Genomic DNA, 15616 nt, shown 5'->3' with positions numbered 1-15616 from the left:
GCGCGCGCGTGGGGAGCGGTGGCGCAGCGGTTAGCGCCGCCGCTCCGAGCCGCTGCTCCGCGCCGCTACGAACCCCGGCTCCGCGGCTGCCCAACCCCCGGTGACAATTGTCTGAACCTGTCCTGGGCCTCCCCTAGATCGACTCGGCCTGAAATGAGTAGCTGGTGCGACGTGTGAAAAAAAAAAAAACCATCGCCACTGGGGAGACAAAGTCGGCCGGGCATGGATGCTGGCCACCCACCCCGTCGCGTGCCGTGCCGGCCTTAGCCGGTGCTACTTTCCGCCCCAACAGTCGGTTACAGGCCCCACGGGGCATCCGTGTCTTTTTTTGAGCGTGCTGAGTTGACTTGCCGATGACCGGTAACCGGCGGTGTCAAGATCGGCCTCTGCGGACGAGCAGCAGGACAGGAGCGGGAGGAGGGGGAGGAGGGAGGAGGGGAGGGGGGGGTCACGTCGTTGTCCGATCAGCACGGCGGGCTACGTACGGTTGCGAGAGAAGTTCGGCACACGCACACACGCACGCACACACACGCACACACACACGCACGCACACACACACGCACGCACACACACACGCACACACACACGCACGCACACAAACACGCACACACGCACGCACACACATGCACACACGCACACACACACACGCACACACGCACACACACGCACACACGCACGCACACACATGCACACACGCACACACACACACGCACACACGCACACACGCACGCGCACGCGCGCACGCACACACACACACGCACACACGCACACACGCACACACGCACGCGCGCACGCACGCACGCACGCACGCACGCACACACGCCGAAAGGGAAGCTACCGGGTAGTCTGGAGGCGGTCGCCCTCCGGCGACTGACACCGGGGGGGGGGGCGGAGGAGCGACGCTCGCAGCGGAGAGCGGAGCGCCGGATAAAAGGTGGCGAGTGTTGGCGCAGTGGGGAGCACGGCTCTCTGGGTGCATCGGCCAGGAGCGGTCATCTCGGTCGAGCAGCCCCACGGCGCCTGCTTGGGGCCTGCCCACCCCCGTGACCTCCTCGCCAGCGGCCGAGAGCCCCCTTTGGACGCCCCGCGTGACGGCCTCAAGGTGCGGCGCGGGCCGCGGGAGTGCTTCTTGTGCGCGTCCTCCCCTTCCCACCCCCAGATGCCCCCCCCCCTCTCCCCCCCCCCTGCTGTCCCTCTCTCGCGTGACCCCCCTCTCAGCCCCCCTCTCAGCCCCCCTCTCAGCCCCCCCCCCCCGCCCGCCCGACCGCCCGACCGGCCACCACCAAATGTGAACGAGAAGAGGACCGGGCGGGTTCTTTCAAGCGCAGCGGCGTAGTTACGGCGCCGGAGCCAGGAAGTAGGGGGTGGGGGTACGGGGGGGGGGGATATGGGGGGAGGGGAGCTTGGTGGTGGTGGGGGGGGGGCGCTAGAGGTGCCACCGGCGGTGAGCAGACCTACCCCCCCCCCCCCCCGCGTTGACCCTGGACGATACAAAATGATGAGGCGCCCTCGGTTTCCTGCAGCTCCCCCCCCCCCCCCCCATCGGCATCGCGTCGTCACGCCGAGCGGCGCAGCCCTTCCTGTGTTGGCGAACGGAGGCGGATCTCAAAGAGCTACCTCGGAGATCCACTTCATTGTTCTTCTTCAAGCGACGCGCAACAGCCCTGCCGATTGAGAGTAACCTGCATGACAGTCACAGCGGCATTTTCATTGATTTTGTGTGCGTACACATATGGTACGCACTTTAGTCTTTGGTGGTGAGATGATGGCGATGGTGGTGGTGGCGGCAGCGATGATGATGGTGGCGGTGGTAGTAATGATGGTGATAAGGGCGGTGATGATGGCGATGACGATGACGATATAAATGGTCATGACGACGATGGTGGTGGCGATAGCAATGGTAGCCATGATCGTGGTGGTGGTGATGACACTGATGATGGTGATGGCGGTAATGGCCTCTGTAAGTCTATGGGTCTCTGTGTCTGTGGGTCTCTGTGTGAGTCTATGGGTCTCTGTCTGAGTCTGTGGGTCTCTGTGTGGGTCTATGGGTCTCTGTGTGGGTCTATGGGTCTCTGTGTGAGTTTATAGGTCTCTGTGTGTGTCTCTGGGTCTCTGTGTGTGTCTATGGGTCTCTGTGTGAGTCTATGGGTCTCTGTGTGAGTTTATGGGTCTCTGTGTCTATGGGTCTCTGTGTGAGTCTATGGGTCTCTGTGTGAGTTTATGGGTCTCTGTGTGAGTCTATGGGTCTCTGTGTGAGTCTATGGGTCTCTGTGTGAGTCTATGGGTCTCTGTGTAAGTCTATGGGTCTCTGTGTCTATGGGTCTCTGTGTGAGTCTATGGGTCTCTGTGTGAGTCTATGGGTCTCTGTGTGAGTCTATGGGTCTCTGTGTGAGTTTATGGGTCTCTGTGTGAGTCTATGTGTCTCTGTGTTAGTCTATGGGTCTCTGTGTGAGTCTATGGGTCTCTGTGTGAGTCAATGGGTCTCTGTGTGAGTCTATGGGTCTCTGTGTGAGTCTATGGGTGGGGGGTGGGGTCCTTGTGTCGTCGGCGGCGCTGGAACGATCTCGACGATAACAAAAAAAAATCCCGCACCGCCCCATGGCCCCCTGCCCGGCCCGGCAGTTTTTGCTCGGGGGAGCGGCGGTGACGTTCCATCGAGCAACAATTACACACGCGGGCAAAGCGCCCCCTCGATTGACGGTAATTGAGGGGCAGAGGGCATCTCTGGCACGCCGCCGTGGGGGTAGACGCGGCAATTCATCACTCACCCCACCCCCATCCCGGGCCGTCTTACTTTAGTTATTTTTGTTATTTTTGTTATTTAGGCCTTTCGGACCCGAGAGTTTTTGCAGCGCTTGCTGCCGTGGTTAGCACGCCGAGGTCTTAAATCCTTTCCACCACCCACCCCCCACATCTGCATGTCAATCTATTGGACTCTATGGGTGTGAGTCTATGGGTCTCTGTGTGAATCTATGGGACTGTGTGTGAATCTATGGGACTGTGTGTGAATCTATGGGTCTCTGTGTGAGTCTATGGGTCTCTGTGTGAGTCTATGGGTCTCTGTGTGAGTCTATGGGTCTCTGTGTGAATCTATGGGAATGTGTGTGAATCTATGGGACTGTGTGTGAATCTATGGGTCTCTGTGTGAGTCTATGGGTCTCTGTGTGAGTCTACGGGTCTCTGTGTGGGTGTATGGGTCTCTATGGGAGTCTATGGGTCTCTGTGTGGGTTTATGGGTCTCTGTGTGAGTCTATGGGTCTCTGTGTGAGTCTACGGGTCTCTGCGTGAGTCTACGGGTCTCTGCGCGAGTCTACGGGTCTCTGTGTGAGTCTACGAGTCTCTACGTAAGTCACTTGCGACCGGACCGAGAAACCGTCAACTCGCCGCAGCTGAGAGCACCGGGGCTAACCGCGAGTGGCCGGCTCACCGGCGGCCTCCGACCTGGCAGTTGAGAATCCCCTCGACGACCTGACGAGACGCGCCGCTGACTCGGATGTCACCGTCACCGTCAGCTCGTTGTCTTTTTGACGGGGGCCGTTGTGAGTCGCCCGGTCACTTACACGACCCCTCCCCCCTTCCACCCTCAATGTACCCCCTCTCCCCCCTCATCCATAATTGATGGCCAAGTGACCCCCCCCCCCGCCCCCCCCCCCGCCCCCCCCCCCCCCCCCGCCGCCCCCCCTCCGTCGTAGCCGTGACGACGACGTAAACAAACGCCGTACCCCGAGCCTCAGCCCTGGTTCATTTTCAATTTGAATAATTGAACGGCGAAGCGCCGTGCGCGCAGGTTAGCGGGCGGATTGCTCCGTCGCGATTTCGATGCCGTGAGACGCGCCTCGGATTAGCCACGGTTGGTCGCGTTACGGTGTGAAAGAAGTTCAACACACGGAGACTCGCACAGAGACCCATGGACTCACGCAGAGACCCATAGACTCACACAGAGACCCATAGACTCGCACAGAGACCCATAGACTCACGCAGAGACCCATAGACTCACGCAGAGACCCATAGACTCACACAGAGACCCATAGACTCGCACAAAGACCCATAGACTCACGCAGAGACCCATAGACTCACACAGAGACCCATAGACTCACACAGAGACCCATAGACTCGCACAGAGACCCATAGACTCACGCAGAGACCCATAGACTCACGCAGAGACCCATAGACTCACACAGAGACCCATAGACTCGCACAGAGACCCATAGACTCACGCAGAGACCCATAGACTCACACAGAGACCCGTAGACTCGCACAGAGACCCACAGACTCGCACAGAGACCCATAGACTCACGCAGAGACCCATAGACTCACACAGAGACCCGTAGACTCGCACAGAGAGCCATAGACTCACACAGAGACCCATAGACTCACACAGAGACCCACAGACTCACACAGAGACCCATAGACTCGCACAGAGACCCATAGACTCGCACAGAGACCCATAGACTTACACAAAGACCCATAGACTCGCACAGAGACCCATAGACTCGCACAGAGACCCATAGACTTTCACAGAGACCTATAGACTCGCACAGAGACCCATAGACTCACACAGAGACCCATAGACTCACACAGAGACCCACAGACTCACACAGAGACCCACAGACACACACGGAGACCCATAGACTCACACAGAGACCCATAGACTCACACAGAGACCCATAGACTCACACGGAGACCCATAGACTCACACAGAGACCCATAGACTCACACAGAGACCCATAGACTCACGCAGAGACCCATGGAGTCACGCAGAGACCCATAGACTCACACAGAGACCCATAGACTGACACAGAAACCCATAGACTCACACAGAGACCCATAGACTCACACGGAGACCCATAGACTCACACAGAGACCCATAGACTCACACATAGACCCATAGACTCACGCAGAGACCCATGGAGTCACGCAGAGACCCATAGACTCACACAGAGACCCATAGACTGACACAGAAACCCATGGACTCGCACATACACCCATAGACTCACACGGAGACCCATAGACTCACACGGAGACCCATAGACTCACACGGAGACCCACAGACTCACACAGAGACCCACAGACTCACACAGAGACCCATAGACTTACGCAGAGACCCATAGACTCACACAGAGACCCATAGACTCACACGGAGACCCATAGACTCACACAGAGACCCATAGACTCGCACAGAGACCCATAGACTCGCACAGAGACCCATAGACTTACACAGAGACCCATAGACTCGCACAGAGACCCACAGACTCACACAGAGACCCATGGAGTCACGCACAGACCCATAGACTCACAGAGACCCATCGTTTGTTGTCCTTCCCCCGCACTTACCATTAGCCACGGTTGGCTACGTACGGCGGTGCCAACGAAGTTGCGTGATTCTGTTGCAATAGTAAATCGTCGCCATCGTTATATCGTCCTTGGCCCTGGCCAATCTGCTGCTGGATGAGGTTGTTGTGGCCAAACTCCACCACGCCGGTAGATGCGTGTTGGCGAAGGTGGGGAGCTTCGATGTGAGTGGATAGTTCGGTGGCTTCATCTGCGATGCCCTCTGCTGCCCATAGAATGTACGTGTATGCGTGTGTATGTGTGTGTGTGCGTGCGTATGTGTTCCGGGAGTGCTATTGTAGTGGTGGTGTAGCAGCCAGCGCTACGAACCTGGCGGCCCGAGTTCGATTCCCGCTCACGGCCAACACCGGTGACGATTATCTGAACCGGTCCTGTGTCTCCGCTAGGTCGACTCGGCCTCAAATGAGTATCCGGTGCGGTGTGTAAACATCGCCGCTAGGGAGACAAAGGCGGTCAGGCGTGGTGCTGGCCACCCACCCCCTTGTGTGCCGTGCCGGCCTTCATAGGTGCTCGCTTCTAACAGTCCGTTGTGTGAGTTTTCAACGTAGATGATTTAAAAGTGCATCGCTCCCAGCGGCTTCCTCAAGTCTATGGGGGGGGGGGGCGGATATTTGACTTTTTTCTACATGAGCCGGGTTTAGTTTCAGCCGGTGCCATCTGGCTCGCCGACTGGGATCATATCGGCGCAACCCTGGCACACCACATCCAGAATGCACCTCGCTCTACACGTGGTCACCCCGTGACCACGTGTGGTGGGGTAATGCGCGGGATAACTCGCACCTCTTGCGATGAGACGTTGCTGGCTGGCGCGGAAGAGTAGGCCAACGGTTTCCCTCTCCGCCTGGAGAGGCTCCCTGGGAGCTTCCTCTGGTGGAGGCATCTTCTGCTGGCAGTGACCCAGATAAACAGCTGCAGAGGCTCCATCTTTGGGGCGCCACGATGGCTAGGAGATGTTAACTACCTCGCCTGGTATACAGGAGGTCGTGGGTCTGATTCTGACCCTGACGCCTGCTGCTGCTGTATATTTGGAGTTTGCGTCTCTCATCATCATCACGGTGGCTCGGAGATGTTAACTACCTCGCCTGGTATACAGGAGGTCGTGGGTTTGATCCTGACCCTGACGCCTGCTGTATATTTGGAGTTTGCGTCTCTCATCATCCTCACGATGGCTAGGAGATGTTAACTACCTCGCCTGGTATGCAGGAGGTCGTGGGTTCGATCCCGACCCTGACGATGCCTGCTGCTGTATATTTGGAGATTGCGGTGTCTCTCTTTCCCCAGTGGTCGCGTGGATTTGTCTCCGTGCCCTCCCTGTTTCTTTTTTTGTTGCCCTCCGTATTTAGAATGAACAACGTGCGTTTCGCGAGTATCTGCCTGCCACAGATGTGCACGCGATGACGATAAGCCAACTCACCTCGTTGAGCTATCATTTGTTGGCCAGGGTCGCTTCTGCAAAAATGAGCTACGTAGCTCAGTGGCGTGGGGGGGACGGGAGGGGCGGGGGGCCCTTACCTGGTAAAATAAAAATAATTCGCCGCGCCCGATCGGACGTGCCCGATCGCGGCACCCACCGTCACCAACGGCGGGGCCACATGGCCGTGGCGAATTTAGCCTCGGGGGGCTGGAATGCCGGCTGCCGGACGGTGAGGCGTGCTGGCAGAGAGAGGGAGGGGGGGCGGTGTCACGCCCGTTGAGAGGGAACCACGAGGCGAGGCGGGCGGGTGAGCGGGCGAGCGAGTGAGGCGGGCGAGCTGGGCGACTAGCCGAAGAGAGCGACGGTGGTTTGCGTGCGTGGCGGACCGCTGGCGAGTTCTGGTGCGACGAAATTCGGTGCCGGTGTCGTCCGATCATTTTGTTCGCTTGACTCTCTGGGTGGCCGTAGGCGCCGCGGGTACGGTGAGTATCGTGGCTTGCCGTGGGTGCCGTGGGTACCGTGGGTATCGTGGGTTGCCGTGGGTATCGTGGGTTGCCGTGGGTACCGTGGGTTGCCGTGTGTACCGTGGGTTGCCGTGGGGTACCGTGGGTTTGCCGTGGGTTGCCGGGGGGTACCGTGGGTTGCCGTGGCTTGCCGTGGGTTGCCGTGGGTTGCCGTGGGTGCCGTGAGTGTCGTCGGTACCGTGGGTACGGTGCTATGGGTATCGCCGGTGCCGTGGGTACTGTGGGCACCGTGGGTATGTGTGCGTAGCTACGTGTGTTTTCTGTGTGCATGCATGGTAAACCAATACGAGACAGATAAATAAAAATAGATTAGTTTAGTCGGGTCTGTCGCGAGGCGGGGGCCTAACCTTGCAGGCGAAAGCCTCACCCTGCCTCAAATGTGCATCTGGTGCGGTGAGTAGTAAACATCGCCACTGGGGAGACAAAGGCGGCCGGGTGGGCGTGAAGCTTGGCCACCCAACCCCTTCGTGTGCCGTGCCGGCCTTCATAGGTGCTACTCGCTAACGGCGCTTGCCCCTGCCATCTGTTACAGGCTACGCGGAGAGGGGGTGATCTTTGCACGTAACCAAGATCTGCATGACGCTTTATTGACGACGGCGTTCGAGGTTTTTTGGGGAAGCATCTTGCAACGCCGAAAAGTGCGGCGACACGGGGAGTGAGAGCCGGAGCGGAATGCGCCCATCGGCAGACGCGGATCGTCGTAACCGCCAGCCACTCGTTCCATTCCATATTTCGACACGTGTTTAAAGTTTGCTTAACATTGACCGTGTCGTGGCCTTCGACCCCCTGAGATTTTGAATGTCCTTGCCCTCCCCCCATCTCCCCATCGGCATGGACAGGGCTGCGCCTGCCCCGTGCTAGGCAGTGGAGGCAACAGTTGCAGGAGAAAGTGGGTGACGGTTGCCGGATACAGTGGGCAACAATTGCCAGGCACAGTGGGTGACAATTGCCAGGTACAGTGGGTGACAATTGCCGGGTACAGTGGGCAGCAATTTCCGGATACAGTGGGCGACAATTGCCAGATACAGTGGGCAACAATTGCCAGATACAGTGGGCAACAATTGCCAGGTACAGTGGGTGACAATTGCCGGGTACAGTGGGTGACAATTGCCGGGTACAGTGGGTGACAATTGCCGGGTACAGTGGGTGACAATTGCCGGGTACAGTGGGCAGCAATTGCCGGGTACAGTGGGCAACAATTGCCAGATACAGTGGGCAACAATTGCCAGGTACAGTGGGTGACAATTGCCGGGTACAGTGGGTGACAATTGCCGGGTACAGTGGGCAGCAATTGCCGGGTACAGTGGGCAACAATTGCCAGATACAGTGGGCAACAATTGCCAGGTACAGTGGGTGACAATTGCCGGGTACAGTGGGTGACAATTGCCGGGTACAGTGGGCAGCAATTGTCAGGTACAGTGGGTGACAATTGCCGGGTACAGTGGGTGACAATTGCCGGGTACAGTGGGCAGCAATTGCCGGGTACAGTGGGCAACAATTGCCAGATACAGTGGGCAACAATTGCCAGGTACAGTGGGTGACAATTGCCGGGTACAGTGGGTGACAATTGCCGGGTACAGTGGGCAGCAATTGCCGGGTACAGTGGGCAACAATTGCCAGATACAGTGGGCAACAATTGCCAGGTACAGTGGGTGACAATTGCCGGGTACAGTGGGTGACAATTGCCGGGTACAGTGGGCAGCAATTGTCAGGTACAGTGGGTGACAATTGCCAGGTACAGTGGGTGATAATTGCCAGGTACAGTGGGTGATAATTGCCGGGTACAGTGGGTGACAATTGCCGGGTACAGTGGGTGACAATTGCCGGGTACAGTGGGTGACAATTGCCAGATACAGTGGGCAACAATTGCCAGGTACAGTGGGTGACAATTGCCGGGTAAAGTGGGTGACAATTGCCGGGTACAGTGGGTGACAATTGCCAGGATACAGCGGGCGACAATTGCCCGGCACAGCGGGCGACGCTTGCTGGGCACGGTCGGGGGGGCGACAATGAGCCGGGACTAGTGACGAACACATGGGCTTCTCGTTGGGAAGTTGTTGACGACGCGCGGTGAGTTTCTCGCCGGTTCGCTCGCTCGCCAAAATATCCCCGCTGCCGCGAACGGGAGCGCTCTGGCAACGGCGCGCGGAGTGAAAAATACCGCTGCCGGTCACCGTCGCCGTCGCTCACCGCGCCTCGCCGTGCGCCGAGAAGGCCGCCGATACATTCGGAAGCCACCGGGATCTGCGCGCCTTTAAATCTGGGCTGGAAACGAATTTTTCTTGAGCGCCGCTTTCTTTGCGTTTGGGTTTTTGTTTCGTCCTTCCCCCACGCGCACCTCCCTATGAGCGCGGTCGGCCACGTAGGGCGGTGCGAAAGAAGTTAAACGTATATACAGACTCACACAGAGACCCATAGACTCACACAGAGACCCATAGACTCACGCAGAGACCCATATACTCACACAGAGACCCATAGACTCACACAGAGACCCATAGACTCACACAGAGACCCATAGACTCACGCAGAGACCCATATACTCACACAGAGACCCATAGACTCACGCAGAGACCCATATACTCACACAGAGACCCATAGACTCACACAGAGACCCATAGACTCACACAGAGACCCATAGACTCACACAGAGACCCATAGACTCACACAGAGACCCATAGACTCACACAGAGACCCATAGACTCACACAGAGACCCATAGACTCACACAGAGACCCATAGACTCACACAGAGACCCATAGACTCACACAGAGACCCATAGACTCGCATAGAGACCCATAGACTCACACAGAGACCCATAGACTCGCATAGAGACCCATAGACTCACACAGAGACCCATAGACTCACGCAGAGACCCGCAGATCCTCTCCGAGTCGTCCTCTCTCTCATCGAGAGCGAGTGAGTAATCTGCAGCGGCGCGTCACGCGTCGAAATCATCGTCATTACAATAATTACCGCATGGTGCGTTTATTCCTGGTCTGAATTTGAGCTGACGTTTCATTTCCCTCCGATTGTATTTATTTTTACGAATAAGCCCCGAGTTGCCCCCCCCCCCACGAATGAATCTCTCTTGCCGAGTGTTCGTGCGTGCGTGGGTGCGCGAGCGAGCGACACGCGCACGTACGGCTGTCGGGAAGGCAGCGGCGGCGGCGTCGTTTTTAAGGCGACCACGAGCACCGGGTCGGCTCGTGGGCCGGTCGATGAGTCTGTGGGTCTCTGTGTGAGTCTGTGGGTCTCTGCGTGAGTCTATGGGTCTTTGTCTGAGTCTATGGGTTTCTGTGTGTGTCTATAGGTCTCTGTGCGAGTCTGTGGGTTTCTGTGTGAGTCTGTGGGTCTCTGTGCGAGTCTATGGGTCTCTGTGTGAGTCTGTGGGTCTCTGTGTGAGTCTCAGACCTCGGACCAGTTGATATATCACTCCCCACTGATGTTGGCCGTGACCGGAAAATCGCGGTGCGTCACGTGACTCGCGAGCCACACGGAGTCACCGCTCCCCCCACCGCCCCCCGCTCCCCCTGCCCTTGAAGAGTGAACGTCACTTACCTAAGGGGGCCATTGATTAATTCCCCCTTTCTCGCTCGCTCGCTCGCACTCATCGGCTCGCCGTGGCTATAAATACGAACCGAAGAATAAATATAATGATAGAGTGATGATGCTGATGATCATGGGAATAATACAAGTAATGTGTGTGTATTTATATTGAACTTCATTCGTACCGTACGTGGCCAATAGTGCTTATCGGAGGTGTTGGGGGTCTCTGTGTGAGTCTATGGGTCTCTGTGTGAGTCTGTGGGTCTCTGTGTGATTCTGTGGTTCTATGTGTGAGTCTGTGGGTCTCTGTGTGAGTCTATGAGTCTCTGTGCGAGTCTGTGGGTCTCTGTGTGAGTCTATGGGTCTCTGTACGAGTCTATGGGTCTTTGTCTGAGTCTATGGGTTTCTGTGTGAGTCTATGGGTCTCTGTGTGAGTCTATGGGTCTCTGTGTGAGGCTATGGGTCTCTGTGTGAGTCTATAGTTCTCTGTGTGAGTCTGTGGGTCTCTGTGTGAGTCTCAGACTTCGGACCAGTTGATCACTCGCCACTGATATTGTCCGTGACCGGAAAATCGAATCAAGCTTGTCACATTACGTAGCGCAGGTGCGCCAACTGCCGTGCCACCGCTCTCAACTGTGCGCGCCGGGGAATTTCCGAGGCCTCTGTGAATCTGGGTCGGGTGAGCGGCGACTTACGGCAGTCGTAATCATAATCATCGTCGTCTCTCTACGAGAGCGAGCGAGTCTGTCGAGGCTACGCGGTGCACCTAACCTGGCACCAGCGCCTCGCCACGACACGATAGCCATGGTGACGTCACCGCCACTTTGTGGTGAATAGCGGTTGTGGTTGTCGTGCAAGCTTAAGTTTTTCCATTCTGTCCGTGCATTGTATTCCTCCATCCACCCACGTGCTTGTCTGTGTGTCTGCCTGTCCATCCGCCGCTCTCTGTCCGTCAAACAATCGCTTGAGTTGCAGTTAACTCGGCATTAGCTGTGGGCGGATGTACGTATTGTTCGAATTTTGAACTTCTAGTGATAGGTTTTTACCCTTTCAACTGGTACATAAACTGACACCTTTATACAAGGCATCATCATTATCATCATCAGAGTTGTTTCTTTTTGTTTGCATTTTGACTGCTTGTGTTGTGGTTATTGCAAACATGATGCCTTGTAGAAAGGTGTCAGTTTTTGTACCAGTTGAAAGGGTAAAAACCTACTACTATAATTTGCCACTGGTAAAGGAGATGTCTCATAGTGTAAATGCTTACCCCGAGCTCTCAATACTCTGATAGTGCGCTGTCTTTGAGTTGTACGCCTTTTGGCGTCATCTGGTCCAACACCAATGGAGACTAGGCTCTAAGAAAAGCTGTCTCGGGTGTGGACCAATCAACATCAAGGACAGTGCATATCATTATCATCATCAGAGTTGTTTCTTTTTGTTTGCATTTTGACTGCTTGTGTTGTGGTTATTGCAAACATGATCGCTTGTATAAAGGTGTCAGTTTTTGTACCAGTTGAAAGGGTAAAAATCTATTACTATAATTTCCCACTGGCAAAGGAGGTCTCATAGTGTTGAACTTCTTTCGCACCGTACGTAGCCAGCCGCGCTAATCGGAGGTGCGCGTGGGAAGGACAGCGAAACCAAACCGCCGTGTGTCTGCCCGGCATTCCGTTCCGCTTTTGCCGGGCGAACGAAGCTCGATCCTGAAGAAGAAGAACGAGACGCCCCCGGCGCGTGGCGCGAAACGTCGGACACCGTGCCGTGCCAGTGGAGTCGCCGTCCGTGACCCGCCCCGTGAGTGACCGTGTGCCGGTGTCGTCGCGTGCCCTCCCGCCCCCCGCAGTGATGTGAAACGTGGCGGCGGTGGCGGCAGCCATGCCTGTGAGCCCCCCTCCCAGCGAGGATGAGGCGGCCGCCAGCGGCTCGGAGGGCAGCGGCGGCGGCGGCGAGTCCGACGGGGAGGGGTCGTCGCGCGAGGAGACCATCTACGACACGATCCGCGCCACTGCGGAGCGAACGCCGGGAGCCGCGGGCGAAGACGCTGGCCTCAACACGATGGTGGTGCGCGTCGGCGTGCCCGAGCTCCACCAGACGGTGAGGGCGGTCGAACGGGGGCGGCGCCGGGCAAAGGAGCAGGAAAGCTGGGCAGGACCCTCTTGGGTCTTGAGACTCGGCGAGGCTTTTCCGGGTTAAACGAGCATCGTTTTGCTTGGCAACGAATCGTAACGTTGGCTGCGAAGCACCTGCGTGTCAACCGATGATCTGTACTCACACTTTTCAGACGCTGTCTCCCCGACAGACCTGGTCTTCACCTGAGGACGGCTGCTTGCGTTGTGGCCGAAGCGTCGTGAGAATTATTTTATCATGTTTTATTTTTATTATTTTATTACTCCCCTTCTACGTGGCTTTACCGAAAGAACCAAGAAGATGTACTCGCACTCTTAGGCTTTTTCGGTAAAGTCACGTGGGTAAAAAATAAAATTAATGGAAGTAATAATATAAATAAGATAATAAACCACGACGTTTCGGAGGCAACGCAAGTCTCCGTCAGCAGGTGGGACCGTCACGGCTAAAATTACCGCGTCAAGTGAGGCAAAACTCCAAGAGACCAGCCCTTAAATGCAAGTTAAGGGGGGGGGGAGGGGCTTATCTGAATGTGGTAACCAGGGATTGGAACGTGGTGGTGGTGGTGGGCGGCGCTACAAGAGGAATGACACGTGTTTCGTGCTCTCTCTCTCGCTCGCAGAAGTGCCTACGCTTCAACCCGGACGCGCTGGTGCGCGAGGCCAAGCAGCGCATCCTGCAGACGCTCACGCAGAGCCTCAGCGACGCCCTCAACTACGGCCTCTTCCAGCCCGCCTGCAACGGCCGCGCCGGAAAGTTCTTCGACGAGGAGCGGCCCCTGCACGACTACCCGCAGCCCCCCAACACCGGCGTGCCTTACCTGGAGGTGCTGCCCTGCCTTCACGCACCTTGCCCCCTCTCTCTACCGCGCTACCCTTGCCCACCCTGCCCTGCCCTGCCTTGCCCTCACTCCCCTCCCCTCCTCGCCTCCCCTCTCGTCCCCCCCATCTCGTCCTACCCTTGCCCACCTTGCCCAGCCCTGGTCCTACCGTGCCTCGCCGCCCGTAGGCCCTGCTTCCCTGCGCTTTGTGTCGCGTGGCGCTGCCGCCCCCGCGTCCTCGGGTTTTGCGCTGCCCCGGCCCCCCCCCCCCCGGCCCCCCCCCCCCTCTCCGCGGTGCATCCCTCGCGGCAATGCGCCGCTCCCCGTTCGTGCCGGGGGATGTTCGCCGCCCCGCCGGTCGTCGCGAAACGTCATCTCCTCGTGGCTGCACCGGACCCAATTTGTAGCGGAGCGTGCAGTTTCCCCGTGCCCCGGTGGCCTTGTGACTTGCGTTCGGTCTGCGGTGCGGGGGTCTCCGCGATCGGTCGCGGTCGGCTGCGTTACGGCTGCGTAGGAAGTTTGAGCGAGCCGGGCACGATCGACTTCCCGGCCCGGCACGGTCCCGGCGGCGTGCCGGACGTTCCCGCGAGCGGCGTCGGAACACGGTGGGCGGGGGCGTGGTGAAGCGTGGGCCTCTTCTCTCCCGGAAACGTTTGGAGCCGTTGGGGTGAGAGTAGGCGACAGGATAACGCCACCGGAGCTGCGAGACCCAAGGGGGCGGTCGGCAAACCCAGAGGAACGAGCGGGGCCAATTTTTGGTTCGAATTCGGTTGTAAAACAAACAAAAAAAAAAGCTCGATATTTTGAGTCGCCAATGCCACTGTGTGGTGAATACGAGACAAAACTGGAATTTCGTGGTAAACTGGACTTCCGTGGTAAACTGAACCCCCATGGTGAACTGGACTCCCATGGTGAACTGGAATTCCATGGTAAACTGGAATTCCGTGGTAAACTGGATTCTATGATAAACTGGACTGCCATGGTAAACTGGAATTCCATGGTAAACTGGACTCCCATGGTAAACTGGACTCCCACGGTAAACTGGACTTCCATGGTAAACTGGACTCCCATGTTCAACTGGAATGCCATGGTAAACTGGACTCCCACGGTAAACTGGACTTCCATGGTAAACTGGACTCCCATGGTGAACTGGACTCCCATGGTAAACTGGACTCCCATGGTGAACTGGACTCCCATGGTAAACTGGATTACCACGGTAAACTGGACTCCCATGGTAAACTGGACTCCCATGGTAAACTGGACTCCCATGGTAAACTGGACTCCCATGGTAAACTGGATTACCACGGTAAACTGGACTCCCATGGTAAACTGGACTCCCATAGTAAACTGGACTCCCATGGTAAATTCGACTCCCATAGTGATGGGTCGGCAAACCAAAATGCTCCAGAGTCTAGAGAGTCGCCCACTGCTCTAGAGACGCGTCCACCTCAAGCGGTGGTGCGAGCGAGCAGTTGCAGGGGCTGTACCTTTTTACATTCTTTGCGCGATGGAACACCACCACCCCATCGTCATCATCATCATCGTCGTCGTCGTCATCATCGTCATCATCGTCGTCATCATCGTCGTCGTCGTCGTCGTCGTCATCATTGTCGACGTTTCGGCCACAACGCAAGCAGCCGTTGTGGCCGAAACGTCGTGAGAATTATTTTATTATGTTTTATTTTTATTATTTTATTATTTCCCTTCTACGTGACTTTACCGAAAGAACCAAGAAGATGAATGAATCCCTGCAGTCACGAAAGCGTTAAATCGCATTGAAGCAACTTGTAGTTTTCATCACCTAATTTATTTTAATGTTAATCTTGTAAAAACACAA

The 15616-nt window shown here is 56.8% G+C and overlaps 1 protein-coding gene across 1 annotated transcript in view; it reads left to right on the top strand.

Moving 5' to 3' along the window:
* The window catches only part of LOC144737052 (SH3 and multiple ankyrin repeat domains protein 2-like), a 114054-nt gene that overhangs the window by 43624 nt on the left and 54814 nt on the right, over positions 1–15616 (top strand). Inside the window, exons 3-4 of the mRNA XM_078619701.1 lie at positions 12679–12929; positions 13582–13785. Coding sequence (XP_078475827.1) covers positions 12711–12929; positions 13582–13785 — 423 coding nt within the window. The 5' untranslated portion in view covers positions 12679–12710. The remainder of the gene's footprint in view (positions 1–12678; positions 12930–13581; positions 13786–15616) is intronic.

Source organism: Lampetra planeri, chromosome 64, assembly GCF_965212315.1.
Source record: "Lampetra planeri chromosome 64, kcLamPlan1.2.h2, whole genome shotgun sequence".
NCBI classification, from domain to species: domain Eukaryota; kingdom Metazoa; phylum Chordata; class Hyperoartia; order Petromyzontiformes; family Petromyzontidae; genus Lampetra; species Lampetra planeri.
Note: the sequence above shows the minus strand (reverse complement) of the source record. Positions and strands in the feature narration are given on the sequence as shown.